This window comes from Typopeltis vanoorti, chromosome 21 (assembly GCF_054136105.1).
Source record: "Typopeltis vanoorti isolate ZY-2024b chromosome 21, IOZ_Tvanoo_1.0, whole genome shotgun sequence".
NCBI lineage: Eukaryota > Metazoa > Arthropoda > Arachnida > Uropygi > Thelyphonidae > Typopeltis > Typopeltis vanoorti.
The window spans coordinates 67,347,310-67,366,249 of record NC_143569.1 but is presented as its reverse complement, the minus strand read 5'-3'; the positions used below and the strand labels follow the sequence as shown (position 1 = coordinate 67,366,249).

General features: G+C 35.6%; 1 protein-coding gene across 1 annotated transcript in view; it reads left to right on the top strand.

The window, feature by feature from the left end:
• LOC150094942 (calpain-5-like) overlaps positions 1–18,940 on the top strand; it is a 151,250-nt gene that overhangs the window by 34,102 nt on the left and 98,208 nt on the right. The window contains exon 5 of the mRNA XM_090411403.1: positions 9,648–9,840. Within this exon, the coding sequence (XP_090267529.1) occupies positions 9,648–9,840 (193 nt within the window). The remainder of the gene's footprint in view (positions 1–9,647; positions 9,841–18,940) is intronic.

The window sequence follows — 18,940 nt, the reverse complement described above, 5'->3', positions numbered from 1 at the left end:
GTAATTTTTACCACTCCAAAAAAGTTTGCTTCTCTATATAACTAATAGGTGCCTCTCTTCCATCCATCCATTAGTGGCTTTAACAGGCACTGAAGTTCCCATAGCCTTCCAAGTATCCTTTGACTTCCCAACCATAAGACAAGGATAAGGTGGTTACCCCTATGCCTCTAAGTATTCTTGTCCATACTGGCTAGTTTGTCTGTTTTGAGGAACAAAAAAAACCCGAGTTTCCAAAAGAAAACTCCTCTACCTTTGTATGAGACCAGCTAACTCACCTTTAGTCAAAAGAAAGAGTTCAGATAAAGGTTCCTCACATCTTGGATGGGAATCGAACCCAGGTCTTCATCTATACTGACTGAGCTATGGAGGCAGTGCCTCTCTTAGCAAAGGGAAAGGAAAATTCAGGTGGTTTGCATGCAGCAAACCGCAGTATTTCATTTACTTTATTTTTTTTAGATCCACAACAATGAGAATTTATTTTTTGCCAGTAAAGAACATTTTCTAGTATTTTTAGAAAATGTTCTAACTTGTACTGAGTTATCCTCAAATCAGAATAGTATGAGTTTTAGCAAATATGTATATTAAAAACAAACAAATCAGATCTTAATAAATCTGGTTTTATTTTTAATCAACTAATTTTATGAGAATACGTTGCCCAAAAAGTACCTGATTTTTCAAATTTGATTTTTATTATGTTTTAATAATGCTTGTTTAGAAAAACAAATTCCTGTCGGTAAAGTTTATTTTTTGTGTGTTTATAAATGATTTATTTTTCGTAAATCATTTTTGCTAGCCTGGCTGGCCAAGTGGTTAGCATGTTCGCTCTCCAGTCAAGAGGCTGCTGGTTCAAATCCTGCCATGGGCATGGATGTTTGTGATTGTCTGTGAAAATACTAGTGGCGGTAGATGGTGTTGATGGTGGTTCGTTGTAGTTAGTGGAGACAGAAAGTTGTAGAGTAAGTGCCTTCCCTTGATGAGTCTTTGGACTCTCTGGAGGTGTCATCAATCAAGGTTTTACTAATTTTTTTTGAAGGTTGTAATTTTCCCCCGAACTATGTAGCAAAATTTGGCGCCCCAAAGTCTTAGGGCCCCTAGGCGATTTCCTAGGTTGCCTAATGATAAAACTGGCCCTGGGTGTCATGTAATAGTAATAATAATAAGAAGAAATTGGCCCAAGTTATCTTGGGAGTAAACAAAAATAAAATCCAGTTTATGTTAAAAAACGTTTAATTTTCTTGACCAAAAAAGCTCTGGAAAGACTTTTAATGGGATTATATTGATTAAGTGCATATAATAAACAACTAAGTTATACCAACTAGTTTCACCAACTAAGGCTGTTGGCATCTTCAGGATACTGATGTAAGGCACTAAAAAGTGAAAAACTGTTGCAAACTATAATCAACCGATTCCAATTATATTAAACAAAGAACAGAGCGTGTACAATACATTCATAGAGCGTGGATGATATCACTTGTTGTTATTTAGGAACGTTCTATAGTTGGCACTATAATTCAGTTCTGGTGAGTTGAAGGATCTGATAAGGGTCTTCCAGATCATGGGCAAGATTGGTTCTTGGTTCCTGTTAAGGTTTTGTATATAGCGGACAACTGTTGTGGCCTCCTTAAAATTTCAGGAGCGGAAGTCCTCCTCCATGTAAGGAATTGTGCTTCTATCCCACTCTATGGTATGGTTTGTTCTTGAGAAATGAAAAGCTAACCCCGATTTTTCTTCTCTATTATTATTGACATCACCTATGTGTTCTTTTTTCCTAATTTCAAGGCTCCTTGAAGTTAGTTCATTTCTCAAGAACAACAATGAATCGTTTTTTCTATATTTTACCTTGTTCTACCTCTAAATATCCTGCTTTCTAATCTGCTGTTGTGCCTTTAAATATTAATTCAGTACTATTTCCTTTTCGGATATTGGCAAAATTCAAAAGGGATACACACAATAATTAATCTTATGCTAGCACTGTGCAGATTCAGTTAGCAGTCGTGACCTGAATCTCACTTAAGCAATAATATCTAATTCCCTCCTGCCAGAAGGTTCTATTTCATAAGTGGTGGTTTGAATTCGTAATCAGGCATAAACTCAGGTATAAGATACAAAACATGTTTATTGGAAAAAGCACAAAACATTTACAGTTAAGAAAATTCAAATACTCAATAGAACAAAACTCACTCTAAGTTAAGGTTCATACCACAACAATGAAATTGAGTAAGCTCATCATCATCATCATCATCAAATTCCTGCCATGTACCCTCAAGGGGTGTACAGGATATGACAGTAATACATGAAAAAATTACATCATTACTAACTTCCTATCTACAATTTTCCTCCAAATCAGTCTGTTACTTGTCAAGACTCCAACATTATCAGATCTTATATTTCTATCGTCTAAGGCACTTTGTACCGTATCAATCCACCTATATCTAGGTCTTCCTCTGGGTCGTTTTCCTGCCAACCTGGCAGAGAACACTTGTTTTGCTAATCTTTCCTCTCCCATTCTATTTAAGTGACCATACCATCTGAGATTAGCTCTGCTAACGCATTCCTGGATGCTGACAATGTCAAGTTCTTTCCTAATATCCTCATTTTTAATATGATATTGCCATTGATGCCATCTGTTCACGCCTCTAATCTTTCTCAGGACTCTCATATCTGCGGTCTCTAGTCTTTGGTCAAGTGTTTTACTTCTGACCCAGCTCTCAGATCCATAAGTTAAAATTGGTTTGAACACAGTCTTGTATACAGCTAATTTAGTGTTCCGACTAATTTCTTTCTTATTCCATATGAATTTATTCAATTGACTTCCCACGATACCAGCTTTGCTGATTCTGTTGTCTATTTCTATATTTAGTTTACCATCTTCAGTAAAAATTGTGCCTAAGTAGCTGAAATGTTTTACTTGTTCCACAGGTTCTCCATTCACAACACAGTTGACATTTTCAATGATTCTGCCTATTTTCATTGTCTTTGTCTTTTTATTGCTGACCTTCATACCATATCTATTACAACAGCTATTCAATTTAGTCAGAGAATCATGCAGACTTGTAGCGGATTTATTTAGAAGTATAACATCATCCGCATAAAGCAAAGAGCTGACATTAACATCTCCAATTTTGATATCAGGTTTAATACCACATTCCTTCATAATGTGATCCATATAGATAATGAATAACAGAGGGGATAATGTACATCCTTGTCTCACACCAGATTTAACATTAAACCATCTTCCTGTACTTCCTTCAATTCTAACTGCTGACTCACAACTCAAATAAAGACTAAGTATTGCTTGATATAATGCCCCATTGACACCATATAACTGCAGTGTATTGAATAGCTTCTCTCTTGGCACCTTGTCATATGCCTTTTCCAAATCGACAAAACTTAAATACAGATCTTTGTTATATTCCCATGCTTTCTCGACTATTTGTCGTAAAGTGAAGATCTGATCCTGACAGCCTCTATTTGGCCTGAATCCAGCTTGTTCTTCACCAAGCTTTTCTTCCACAATTCTTCTCAACCGTTTCTCAAGTATACTTGCATAGATCTTGCCAGGAACACTCAGTAGGGAAATACCTCTGAAATTCTCACATTCAGTTTTATTTCCCTTTTTATATATGGGTACAATGAGCGCTCTACTCCAATCATCGGGAATTCGTCCCTCTGTCCAGACTTTCTGAACTATGCAGTGCAGCCACAGTAAGACTCTTATACCACCATACTTCAGCATTTCTGGTCGAATATCATCTACTCCTGCTGCCTTTCCACATTTCAAGCCTTTGATGGCTTTTTCTACTTCAAGTATGGATATGTATTCCTGACTGCATGCCTGGTCAGTGTTTTTTATCACTGTGCTGTCATCACTGCTTGTTTCATTTAGCAGTTTTTCAAAGTAATTACCCCATACTTCAAGGATATCTTTTTCTCCTGTTTTCATTTCACCTTTATCATCTCTAATTCCTTTTACAGCACTCTTTCCTCCATTCCTAAGCTTCTTCAACAACCTCCAGAATATTTTGCCACCTTCTTGATATTTATTTTCTATATTCTTGCCAAAGTCCTCCCATGACTTTTGTTTAGCTAGTTTTACACACTGTTTAGCTTTCTTACATTTGTCTCTGTATTCTGTAAGAGTAAAAGCTGACTTATTTGCCAGGAACTTTTGATATGCTTTCTTCTTTTCCTTCACTGCCTCTTTAACTTCCTGTGTCCACCAGGGAGTTCTGATTTTTTTATCTTTGCACACAACCTCACCACATGCCTCTCTGGCAGAATCAATCAATGTTTCCTTCAGAGTTTGCCACTGAATCTCCAAGGTTTGATTCCTGTTCTCAAACTCTTTCATTTTCTTTTCAATAATATTTCTGTATTTTAGTCTACAGTTTACATCTGAGAGCTGCTCAACTTTTATTCGCTTTAAAACTTTCTTACATGTTATTCTTTTCAATATGAAATTCAATTTTATTCTGCTCAAGACTAAATAGTGATCACTTCCAATTTCAAATCCTCTGTACACTCTGGTGTCCTGCACCAGGGAGAAAACATCACTATCAACAATAACATAGTCAATGAGACTTTTCTTATTCCTAGCCTCTTCTCTCCATGTGAATTTGTGCACATTTTTATGTTGGAACATGGTGTTAGTAATAACCAGTCCATGTCCTGAGCAGAAATCCAACAGATATTTGCCATTATTATTAGCTTTGCTCTTTTCTCCAAATTTTCCCAAAATATTTTGTATGTCTCACAATCATTTCCTACTCTACTATTTAGATCCCCAACAAGGACCAACTTTTCCTTTTTCATTGTGTCAGTTGCTTTTTCTAAAGCCTCAAAAAATTCCTCCACTTCTACCTTAGTAGAACCTTCTGTGGGACCATAGGCACAAATAAGTCTCATTGTCCAGTTCCCCATTCTCATATTTGCCCACATTACTCTACTTGAGACTGACTGCCATTCAAGAAGATTAGCCTCGTATTTTGTGTTGAATACTATGGCTACTCCTTCTTTTCCTTGATTGTTATTGCCTGAGTAAGCTAAATCCTTCAATTACGAAAAGATAAGATTAAGTGTAAGCATAACACTACCAGGATATAATTCCTTTCACAAGTTATTCACAGAACATGCATTGAACACTTTCATTAATACTCTATCAATAACTATCTTAATTCCAAATTTCATTAGTCAAGCCTAGCCATTCTCAATCAAAATACTGCCTATCGACAATTCTTCTTTGTTCTTAACTAATTCAATCAAATTCTCACTTAAAAGTTCTCTATTAGTGTCCTTAGTTTACAGTATACACATTCTCATTCTTCTAAGCTATTTTAAACATGGAATGAAATTCTTTACATTACTGAATCCTTTCTGATTTCATGCCGCCATCTCATGTAGATCTGGATTACCTTACTGTATAGTTATCGGCCGACTCTGCTGCAATGCACTACGCTTTTCTTTGAATCATTTCTGGACTGCAGCGTGCTTTCTACTGCTCCGCAGGAAATTTTCTCCGTTCTCTTCGATGGGACTTTATTCGAAGGCTCGATTCTACATAGGCTGTCGTAACACAATCAGCTTCACTTGGAAATCCTCATGCATTCTCAGGAATAGGCCTCATCATCCGACATCACTGTAGTCAATCCACCGCTCTCTCACGAATCACCCGACAAACCTCCTAAAACTGGAATCCAGGAACCGAAGAAGAAAAAACCCTGTAATATGGCGCGCATCATCTTTTATTCACCCTTTCGTGCGCCCTTTGTTCGATGTGTTTTTTACTGCACGAACTTCACAGTTCATGTCCCTTGGTTGATCCCACACCACTCTCCCTAATCTGTTAGGTTACCATATTCCAGGTAGTCTTTCTGATGTCACTTTCCACGTAGGTACAGCCTCTGCCGCTACGCTCGACTCATACAGATTACATACGATTATTTTGGATTACTACTTATTATCTGTTTGGAAATTTCGTAATGTACTAGACAGCTTAATGGGATTTACAAATAACTTAACAATTCCTTTACACAATTCTCACTATTGTAACACAAAATTCTCTGCTTCTGAATTCAGTTATGCAGGAATAAACTTCAGTATATAGCACATTCAGAACATATATTATCACATAACACAAGGAAATCTTCATAATTATATGCTGATGTGCGGGTATCTCCTTAATTAGTAATATTTAGTATGTTAAATTCTGAATGAATGATTTCTTTGCAAGATTCCTTTCTTCGGGATCTAACAAAGGCCCCTCTTTTTATAAAAAAAAGTTTTCTAATTTTTTTTAGGAAAACTCTTTTTGCTTCTCCCTCAATTCTCTGGGGATGAACCTTCCATTCTTTCTGGGCCTCAGTGCATATCTCGGCTCAGGTGACTGTATTGTTTCCTCATGACATGACTGAGTTTGCTCATTCCCATGATGTATATTCGTGCTTCTTTGTATCTTAAGCATTTGGGAAGATATTCCTTCGACAGGCTTTGCTTTTCTTCTCTCTTGTTGCTTCCTCTCGTGTACAGGGTTGCTCTGGGATGTGTTTTCATTATGTTCCCCAGACAGCCTCTGTTTTCTGTTGATTTCCCCCCTTTTCCCCAGATGTTTTCGAGGGAATCGCCTAGACAGACCAACCTACTTGATCTGCATCTGTACAATTTTATGTGATCTGAGTGGACTACTAAGGTTCTTCCCTGATGTGTTGTCTCCCTTGTCACAGGGGATAGTTTTTCTATAATTTCAAAGGGCCCATATGATGCTCCCATATGGGCCCTTTGAAAGAATTCTGCTCCATCCTTACTAAGTTTCCTAGTTTTAACTCTTTGTGTTTTCTCAATTTATTTGCATACGACCGGGCACGTTGGGAACATGCATTATTTGACTCGGCCACCAACTCATGTGCCAGCCTGTTTTCCTTGATGAGGTTGTTCAAATACTCATCAATGTCTAGGAATCCAGTGCTCACCTTTGAATTTCTGAAATCATTAGGAAAAGGAGGCTCAAATCCATAGAGCACAACAGCAGGGGCTCTCCTTGTTGCTGCATGGAGAGCGGTCCTACAAGCGAAGAGGAGTAGATGTTGTTGATCAATTGTGTTCAATATACAATTGTGCTAGATCAACAAGAAGATGGCCTATGGTAGTTTTTTACTCTTGCATCTACATTGCTGGAATTAATTCTCAAGTTATTTACCATGCGAATAACATTGACAAAAAAAATATTGCGATGTAAATTTCTGCAAGATCTTGGATTCTCTCTACCTACAAGCACATTTGCAAGAAAGGGTATCAGTTCAAAATTTTCCAAGAAATATAAAACTAAGACTCACAGAAATTTGTGGATCACTCAAGAACACAATTGAGAACGAAACTGCAGTTGCACATCCAGAAAAAGGAAGATGCTATTATTGTGATAGAAAAAAAAACCGTGCATCTAAATATTATTGTAAGAGATGTTACAAATTTATGTATCTTGAACATGCTACAATCATGTGCAATGAATGTGTAGAGCTTAAGTAAAAGAATGTTAATCCAGTTCTACACATTTATTGCACATGTAACATATGCAGTTCTATTTTTAAGACATTTAATTATTTTTTTATTTTGTTTTCTCTTACAAATATGTTGTAATTTGAATAAATAATCTTTTTTCTACAATATGCTTATTTATTATTATTCAAAGCACCTTCAATTTTGTTAAAAATGAGTGCGGAATGACAGTCCACGCACGACCCTTGATGCCAAAAATTTTCACGCGCCCTCTGAAGGGTTAATTGGCATAAGTTTTCATGTAGAATACAAATTCCATTCAGCTACCTCCAAAAGGAAAAATATTTTCTCATAATATTTCTTTCTTCTCTTTTTTATTGGATATGTTGATAGAGTCTGATTAATGCAATTAATCCCTACCTCCTTCCCATTGTTTTATTATAATCAGCTACAGTATGGGGGGAGGTTGACAACAGCTTTGCACTTCGTCAACATTTTCTCATTTAAGATGAATGAGCTGTTGAAAGTGGAGTCACATTGTGTTTATCTTGTTCATTAGTCACCTTGCCTCAAGTTATCTGCTAGCTGGAGAGATGTAAAAAAATTGTCAGTAGTCATGGAACAACTCTTTCCTAATAAAAGGGTTCATTAAAGTCATAACATAACAGTTTATGAAGGCTGAAAGTTCCTTTCTAGAGGAGTGTCTTTTCCTGTATAAAGTTTAATGTACCAAGCAGTGTTCCTTTGATCATTGCATAGCAAACTTTATTTTGAGTCTAGTTCTTTTCAGTGGGATTGATTACACACAACCAACATGACTTTTATAAAGCATGAGACTTTCACCATTAGTCACATCACAATCTAGAGTTATACAGTGATTTGAATTTTTCATTTAGGTGTTCATATACTGGAAAATTTTCTTTTGTTTTGGATGGAAATGAACACCAGGGTAATAGTAATTATTGGAAAAATGCAAACAACTCTCGATAATAGTAATTATTGGAAAAATGCAAAGAATTCATCCCATTCTTTTGAAACTGCATGTTATTAGAAATGTTAATTAAGTTTATAAACAAGTCCTTATAGCATTGCTATTGTAAAAATACTGCAAGTAGGATTCCAGTCTGATGGTCTTTTGAGTAGCATAACAATTTGTTTCTTCAGCTATAGTATCAACTGACTTGTCATTAAAAAAAAAAAAACCTAGAAAAAAGAAAAAAAAATTTTCATCAGAGATGCTAAAAGAATTGATGGAATTTGCTACAAAGGGAAATCTTAGGGGGGGGGGGATAAGAATCTAGCTTTGTTACTTCATGCTATGAGCAGATGTAACTTAGTTCTTCAGATTCATTTTCTGACACACTTTCTGAAAAGTTACAATCAGAGCATTCATCTTCTGAAGTACTCATCTACAGATAAAAGGTATTCATCACTGTCAAAAGTCCATTTTATAGGTTTTATAAATTAAAAAAAATCATAAGGAAGTAACTATCCACCAATTCTTTATGTGACAGAAGACAAATATTGAATAGTTTTATACCCATGCCCCACCAATGCATTACAGTACCCTTTGCACCACCACCCCTCCAATAAGAATCTAAATTTCATCTTAGCCATGCTCAAAATACAAAATAAATGAATGGGAATTGCCATGTCCTGGAGTAGTTGAATGTTTAAAAGGATTTAAAAGGATTAAACTAAATTTATTATTACATGTCCTGGAGTATTTTCATTTAAATCCTTAATATTAGGGGAGAAAATATAAGACACAAGTAAATGCAGGGAAATTATTAATTATGTTCAATTCTTTTATTTTGCTGTTTTCATTGTATTATAGCTTAACATGAGTATAAATTTTATCCATGTTTACTATACTGTTCCAACTTAAGTTCTTTTAACTCTACAAGAGATAGTTATTTTTAATTAACATGGAGTATCTATGCAAGAAGTATCTAATGCCTTGTTTATGGAACAAAAATAATTCATTGATTAAATAAATTTCACTGAAAAAGAATTTTAACTTCTTGAGAGAAATATATGCATTTAGCTGGTCATCATTTTCTATAATATAATCAGTAAGTAATAATTATATCATTTTACTTTGTTGTTTAGTGTTTCATATATGAATGAATTTATTATTTTTTAAAATTGATTTCTAGATTAATGGGATGTTATGAAGCATTAACAGGTGGAAATCTTTCAGATGCTTTAGTGGATTTTACAGGTGGAATCTGTGAGATGGTGCCTTTACCAAATGCAAAATATTTAGAGAATGAAGAAATCAGAAAAGAACTATTTAAAATTTTGATTAAAGAAATGGAAAACCACTCATTAATGTGTTGTGCAATCACTGTGAGTATTTTAACTTGTTCTGTGATGTTAGGAAGTTTCATTATATATCATCATCAAATTCCTGATATATACTCTCAAGGAGTGTACAGATTGTTCAAGGGGGTGTACAGGTTCATTATATAAGGTTAATTAATTCATTATAAATATATAATATACTGAATTAAAACTATTCATTATATATATCATCATCATAGTTTATTCACAATATGATACAATGTGAAAAGGGAAAAAGAGATTTACATTAAAAATTAAAAATCGCAAATTATGGTCTTCTAAGTCTCTATATTGAGCTAACTGGTAGATGTCAGATGGAGTTTTACAGATCAGCCTATTGATGGTTTCCACATATGCATCGCCAAATTGTTTGCATAGTCTTCCTCTACTAGGATTGCCATCTTGTTTGTACAGGATGAAGGATTCCAAAAAGGGTGAGACCTCAGGATGTCTGAGTTGATGTCCAAGCTATCAGAATTGTAGTTTTTTGACTATATTGACAAGTGGCAATTGCTTAGCCAGATTTCGCACAGCAGAGTTAGTGACACGGTCCATCCAAGGATCAGCCTGAGACATTTAGTTCCAAAGGAGTTAATTAGATCTGTAGTTTTTTTTGGTGCTTATTGTCCAGGTTTGAGAACCTTACAAGAAGATGGATCTATTGGTTGCATAGTATAGTCTTAATTTTGTCTTTAATGATATTAATGATGATTTCCAGATGGGGCAGAGTTTGTTATGGAAGACTAGAGCCAGCTGTTTATGTTTTCTAATATCATTTTCTGTATTGCTGATGTACGATCAAAGATATTGAAAGTCCTTTACTCTTTTTAAGGGTTTATTATTGATATGAAGTATAAAGTTTCATAACCTATTGGGAATACTTTGGAATTTTGGATGGCTTAACTTATTGATCTGCAGACCAATAAGTTTAGCCTGTGCCTCTAGTACACTGCGATGTTTTTGTGCATTTGCATGGTGTGGGTGGATGTTTTAATGTTAAAACCAAGATCTTCTGTGTTGATGGTCCGGAAGATGTAGTCCAAGCATACCAAGAACAAATAAGCTGCTGGTACATCACCTTGCAGAACTCCTGTTGTCACTGGAAAGGATTCAGATGTTTCTCTTTTAAAGTGCTGAGATTACTTGTATGATTTTTGAGGGTAGACCATAGAAGCTAAGTATTTTAAACATTGCTTCTCTATTAATGGAGTCAAGTACTTTTTTGAAATCTACGACGGTTAAAATGAGTGGTAAGTTTTTATCACATGAACCTTTATGATTCTTCTGATGCAATGTATCTGTTCTATTGTACATCATTTTTTCAAAAATCCAGCTTGGTTTTTTCTTAAAAGTGGTGTTAGTTTCTATTCTATTGAACCTATTATAAAGAAAGATCTTTATAATAGGTGTTTTTGTCTTTTAGTGAAACATATTCTGTGGGAGCATATGTGGATATTATTGTCAGTTTGGGGTTGGTGTTTATGATTATGAGAAGAATACTTTCAGACACTTTTTTAATTGATGTTACTTTTTCTGCTAGTTGCTTCTTGAGTATTATTCCCCCCCCCCCCCTCCCCGTTCCATCATTGTTTGCTGAGTTATAAATAAATCTCTATTTTTTTGTCAGCTGATGATGTTTCATTCACTTCATGATTGTCAGTTCTCCATCTATGTTCTTGTATACATATAATGTCTTATGTTGACTTTTTCTGCTCCTCTAACCGGCTCAAAAATTTTTCCAGTTTTCTTGAGTGTCTGTACATTATATGTTGAGAAGATGAGATTAGATTTCCATAATTTAATTTGATCACACTTTCTTAACATTTGAAAAGTTTCATTCAACCTTTATTCAACCAAGAACTTTCTGGAAGGCTTGGATCCTTGGTATTCATAGTAAATGTATTCAGCAGTTGAGGCACAAGTCTGTGTGGAAGTTACTGATATTGTCTCGTTTCCTTTCTTAATCATTTAATATCCACATAATGGGTGATTGGCCCTAATATATTTTACCAGTCTACTGAGAATTTACCCAGTGTTTCCCGAGGGGCACCACAAGGAGGTGTGACTTGGATTTTTACTCCCCATTTTATATATATAAGAACCACAAGATGTTTTGCAAATGAAACATCATGTGTTATGGAATAAATTGGAACTGTTACCTCTGCTATAGTTCATATATATACACAATGGAAAGAAAAATCTGGAAGTCTTTGGAAATAGCATTAGGCCCATGGTGATAAGGATATGTTAGAAAGGGTCCAGAGAAGATTCATAAACGTAGTCAGTGATCTTTCGAATGTGGAGCATGAGGACAGATTGAGAGAATGTAAATTGCAAAGCCTTGTGAATAGGAGGAGGGGAGTGGGAATATGATTGAGACATATAAGCTAGTAAGGGGTTGTTATTAGGTTGGCATGAAGTTTCATAGAATGAGAGGGGGGGGGGGAGTAGAACAAGAGGCCATCACTTGAAACTGTATAGGGAGGGTGTGAGCAGAGGAACAAGGAGCAGGTTCTTTATATGGAAAGTGATTGGTGAGTCGAATGCATTGCCTGAGTGTGTTGTGAATGTAGACACATTGAATCAGTTTAACGCACAGTTGGATGATCTTTGTGTGTGATAGTGTGTACCTCCCACAATGAGTCTCTGACTCCACGGAGATCAGATGTTAATAATAATAATCGTAAACATTTAAATATTAACCCAAGTATCAGTTTGTATGAATACATCCTAGCCTTCATTAGCTAAACATGTGCACATGAATGCATAAACATGCACAACTTACTGAACAGTGCAACATATAGAAGTTGAAAGTTTATTATAATGTAACATATAATTAGAAATATTTTTAAATAACATCAGTCTCTTCAATAAATACGTAATGGTTATCACCATTGCTAACCTTTACGTTTTGTCTACTAGTTTGTATGTTCACACCTGAAGAAATTGTGCTATTAGGATGAAACATCGTGTTGTTAATTCAAATAAATGTTATCACCTTATTCTAGTGTTCTGCCTTATAAACTTGTAGTTCATATATATATATATATATTGTTGAAATTAGGATTTACTCGGGATGTATACATTTATAAAACTAAATTTAACTGACTAGAACCCGAGAAAGTATAACAAAAACCTTTAATACATCACAACTAGTTTCATCGGTGCTCCGACTTCTTCAGGTGGGAAATAAAAACATAAGATATAAAATAACACGGTAAAAAATGAACTTTACAGCTTAATAAAAAGCAGAATAATAACAGTCATATTTGAATAGGTGACCGCGTGCTACCGTTGGCATGAGTAGAATGTGTGCGACAGCTAATTTTTGAGCGCCAGTACTGGATTACTGCGCTATGGGAATCAGGTAGATTGTAGCTAAGATTATTGTTTAAATGTGAAAGGTCCAGAACTATTTCTTTTGATTCGATGATTCTTTTTTCTAATTCATCCTTGCAAATATATAAATTAGTAGTGCGTTCCCAATCAACTTGATGTGGCTGTTCTTCAAGGTTAGAGTTTGCCGAGAAAAGGACATGACTGGAAAGGGCGCTCGCTCATGCTCTACTGTAGGAGATGTCACGTCTATGTTCCTCAAGACGAAGTGAAACAGATTTGTCTGTCTGGCCAAAATAAGGTCGACCACAGTTGCACAAAACTTTATAAACACCAGGAAAATGCAGATGGTTGTGTTTTGGTTTTGGTCGACTCAGAAAAGAACGAAGTTTTGGCAGCGTAGTATAGTCGGCCTTTATGTTGAATTTTTTCAGAATCTTAGCTAGTTTTGGGGTAAGAGTGCTGAAAAAAGGTAACTGTATATGAGTGATAGGGTTGGAGTCATCTTCTTGTCGAGGATGTTGGCGTGGTCTCAAACGTTTAGTGATGTTACGAGACGAATATCCATTATTTAAGAAGGTGTTTTTCAGGAAGTTAAGCTCTGTTTGAAGGTCTTCTTCTGTGGAAATGAGACATCTTGCGCGATGGGCGAGGGTGGAGATGATGCCCAGTTTCTGAGGTGGGAAGTGATGAGAAGAACCATGTAAATATCTATCAGTGTGGGTGGTTTTTCTAAAAATTGAAAATTTAAGACAGTCAGGAAATCTACTGATCTTCAGATCCAAGAAGGGGAGAACGCCGTTAATCTCCAGTTCAGATGTGAATTTAATGTTTTGATGTTGGTTATTTAAATGGTTTAGGAAGTTTTGCAGTTCCTCTAAACTATGTCCCCAAATAAGGAAGACGTCATCAATGTAACGTAACCACAGTTTAGGTTTCAAAGTAGCCGAGGAAATAGCTTTCTCTTCAAAATCTTCTAGAAAAAAGTTAGCTAAGACTGGAGATAGAGGGATGCCCATAGCTAAACCGCTAGTTTGTTTGTATATTTTCTCTTCGTAGCAGAAATAGCCGGAATTGATGCAGTGAGTTAGAAGAGCGAACACTTTTTTAGAAACATCAAGTTGATTGGGAACGCACTACTAATTTATATATTTGCAAGGATGAATTAGAAAGAAGAATCATCGAATCAAAAGAAATAGTTCTGGACCCTTCACATTTAAACAATAATCTTAGCTACAATCTACCTGATTCCCATAGCGCAGTAATCCAGTACTGGCGCTCAAAAATTAGCTGTCGCACACATTCTACTCATGCCAACGGTAGCACGCGGTCACCTATTCAAATATGACTGTTATTATTCTGCTTTTTATTAAGCTGTAAAGTTCATTTTTTACCGTGTTATTTTATATCTTATGTTTTTATTTCTCACCTGAAGAAGTCGGAGCACCGATGAAACTAGTTGTGATGTATTAAAGGTTTTTGTTATACTTTCTCGGGTTCTAGTCAGTTAAATTTAGTTTTATAAATATATATATATATATATATATATATATAAAATTCAGAGGTGTCTAATTTAGCCTTGTGTAATGTTTTTGTTGCCATAATATTAGATCACCAAAAGAAAGATATCTGTAAGTTTGATTCTAGTCATTGACTAAAGAAAATTTTTCTAGGCTTTTTTATGAACTGCTTCCTTAATTAATTGATTTTGGTGCAGACAAGCAGACATTTTTACTTTACCAGAATCTTTTTTTTTTTAAACCTTGCTGCTCAGAAAAGTCAGCCAAACAACACTTATTTCCAGACAGCAATATCAGTTAATGTCAAGAATCAAAAAATGGTGGCATTTGTCTACTATACTTGAACCCAAAATATTCAAATGAAAGTGAATGCTTCAGAGCCCTCTACTGGCTGCCTTTGGAGAATAAAAAGGCATTGTAGGATTTATGTTTATATATATAATATATATGCAAAGTTAACCAAAGGCTTTTATAAAGGCATTGTAGCAATTATTTTTATATGTATAATGCACATACAGAGTGGGCCAGAAGCTTTTATATTCCTAGTATAAAGGCGTCACAGTTTGAGTGCCTATGTTAAGTATGTTTTTTAAGGTAATATGTTGATGTGATGACTGATACAAGGGATGAATTTTCAATTGAGGAACAAGTTGTAAATGCACAGTTCACAGTTGAGAAAGTAAATTGTAGTGAGCACATGAGTTCATGTGCATCTTGTTAATGGTGAAACAGTATGAACTAAATTGATAAATTGTTTGTAGAGAGTCATTAAGAAAAGCAATCATGCTGAGATGAAAGTGCAAAATGTTCATCAATGACAGTATTGATGAGTGACTGCATTCTCCAAGATGAACACGATGCATGCTGTGATGTTACAGAATCAATACATCATTCATTCTGGATGCTACCAGAAAAAAGATTTACAGGGCTAACATTCCATGAACCACTATGTGTTACCAATAAATGAAAATTTTCAGATATTTTGCTGGCATCAATAGATCAGATAGTAGTCAGGAAATACTTAACAAGTTTGTTTTGCTGGAAAGTAAGGTAATACATTTTTTCCTCAAGGATGTGTAATAATAGGAAGTTGAAATGGTACACCAAGAAATAAGTGAACGTACACTACTTCTCCACACAGTTCTCCAAATTTATTGATGCACTTGTCCCAATGATAGATCAATTTATCAATGCCAGTACTGAAGAAGTCCATGTCCAGACCCAGTAATCAACATTGCACTGCCTGATGAACTTCCTCATTAGTAATGCCTTCCAGAAAGATATTTCTTAAGGGGGGGCCAAACAGATGAAAGTGTGAAAGCACTAAATCAGGACTATGGGAGGCTGGGGTGTGGGTGAGTTTCCTAATGATTACAGCACAATCACTTATAAGTGATGTGTGCAGTGTGTGGAATAGTATTGTCATACACTAAAATCACACTGCTTGTCAAGAGTCCTAGTTGTTTGCATCAAATGTTGCCTTTCAGTTTGTCCATTGTTGCACTATAAAGCTCTGCATTGATTGTTCCTTCCTTTAGCAAGTCCACCAGCAGAAGATCCCATAACATTGTGACCATGACCTTTTGGACAGCAGGAACAGTTTTGAATTTTTTGCACATAGGATATTATGGATGTTCCCAAGTCATGGAGTCTTGTTTGCTTTCAGGAGTAAAGTTGACGAACAGATGTTTCATCTCCTGTGACTAGGTGAGCAAGAAAATCCTTGCCTTTGTCACTGTATCGCAACAGATTCTCCAGACACAACTCCATGGTGGTTGTCCTGTGTTCCTCTGACAATTGTCAGGGCACCCAGCAGGAGCACACTTTGGAAACCAAGGACATCGTGAACAATTTCATAAACAGTGAACTTACTCAAGTTCACCACTTGTGCAATTTCACACACTTTCACTCAACAATATTTAAGAATGATGCTCTTATGCTCAAAATGTTGTCTTCTGTGTTGCTTGATGAAGGTCTATTTTTTTGATGTCGATCTTCATGGAAACCATGGTCTGCATTAAATTCATTGCACAAAAAACACACCTGCTTCTTTGACATCACCTTTTTGCCATACACAGCAACCAATTCACGGTGAATGTAACTTGTTGAAGGTCCCTTTTACTTGCAAAAGATGAATAACTTCATGGACACATGTTTTGGATCATGATCACACGGTAGCCCCCATCTTGTAACTGGAATTAGCTGTGAGGTGACAGTAGCAGAACTCTGCAATGGTGGTCTGTTCGAACATAATGAGTCTATCTGTCCGCCATGTTTTGTCTCATTCCCTTTCACATCATTAAGAAAAAAATTGTGTTACCTTACTTTTCAGAAACTCCTCATATATATATTATATATATGTGTCTGTGTGTGTGTGTGTGTAATATATATATGTGATGTGCATATATGCACATCAGTCAGACACACACACAAAGGTGAAAGAACTTATTGAACACTAGTGCTGTGTGTGTGTGTGTGTGGTTAGGATATCTTTGTGATTTTCTTGGGAAAATTCATAATTTTAACATTCTGAATTGCCAGGAATAGTTGAAATATCTCCTGATGGATTCAAAAATTTTTTGATGACAAAAAAAATGTGAGATTTTTAAAAAATAATTTCATACAGTTATTAATTTCATAAGAATAATAATCACTTCTGAGTTCACCATAATCCCAATCCCAATACATCTATTCTTATGCAGTGTGAAATTTGAGGTTAGTAAACATTAATTATTAAGAATACTTTAATGATGGTAAATGAGGGTACAGCATGACAGAATTTCATACTGGCTGGGGCATCGCCTAGTTAAAAAGCCCCCCATTGTTTTTGCTAGGGAACCAGGGTGAACAGCTAAAAGTCAGCTACTGGAACAAATAAAAAAACACACCCCAACTTGTCACCAGAGTTCAAGATCGGTACTATCAATATAAAGAAATGGAGCTAGCTGAGGAATTGAATAAGTATCAGATAAACATAATAGGGGTGACTGAAACATAAAAGACAAAATCTGGTGAGATTTTTCTGAGCAATAAATATAAAATCTTATATTCAGGTAATGACAATCAGGGAAAAGAAGGAGTAGCTTGTATAATACTATAGTATTGAACACAAATATGAGGCTAATTTTCTTGAATGGCAGTCAGTCTCAAGTAGAGTAATGTGGGCAAATATGAGAATGGGGAACTGGACAATGAGACTTATTTGTGCATATGGTCTCACAGAAGGTTCACAAAAAATTCCTCCACTTCTACCATAGTAGACTATGGTAGAAGTGGAGGAATTTTTTGAGGCTTTAGAAAAAGCAACAGACACAACAAAAATGGAAAAGTTGGTCCTTGTTGGGGATCTAAATAGCAGAATAGGAAATGATTGTCAGACATACAAAAATATTTTTTCAAAATTTGGAGAAAAGAGCAAAGCTAATAATAATGGCAAATACCTGTTGGATTTCTGCTCATGACATGGACTGGTTATTACTAACACAATGTTCCAACAAAAAAAAATTGTAAAAATTGACATGGAGAGAAGAGGCGAGGAATAAGAAAAGTCTCATTGACTATAGAAATACAATTATATTAATACAGACCAGTATTTTACAATAAAAACATTTATTCAAGCCTACCAGTTTCGCCAGCAAACTGTCTGGCTTTTTCAAGGCATTACGGAGATATGAAAGTTAGTAAATGCAAATTAAAAGGAACATAAAAAACGTTGTAAACCAAACCAATATCTATGGTTACACGTTTCGCGTGACAGAGATGACTTATTGTTCTTATTCATTATCACGCATGCGTGTTTGTTGTAGACTTGTAATGTGATTACTGGCTAGCTGTAGTTCAGATTGATTGAGAGAGAGGATCAAGTTTTTCCACGAACTGTTTAGAATTACACCCTGATTTCTGTAGAGGTTTCCGCCGGTTATTAGTACTATTGGGGCTTCCTTAAATACACGATGCCTGTAGTCATCATCGAGATATGGCATGGAGCTGTTTTGCCAATCTATCGTGTGGTTAGACATGCAGAAATGATGTGCTAAGCCGGAAGAGATGCTTCTGTTGTGGTTTACATCACCAACATGTTCTTTTGGTCTAATTTCTAAAGTTCGTGAATTTTGTCCGATGTAGGCAAGACCACAGGAGCAGGGAATGTAATATACTCCTGGATATTTGTAGAACGGAACTTTATCTTTTGGAGATCCTAAAACTTGTCTGATGTTGGTGGCTGGTTTGAAGACCACTCTGATGTTGTG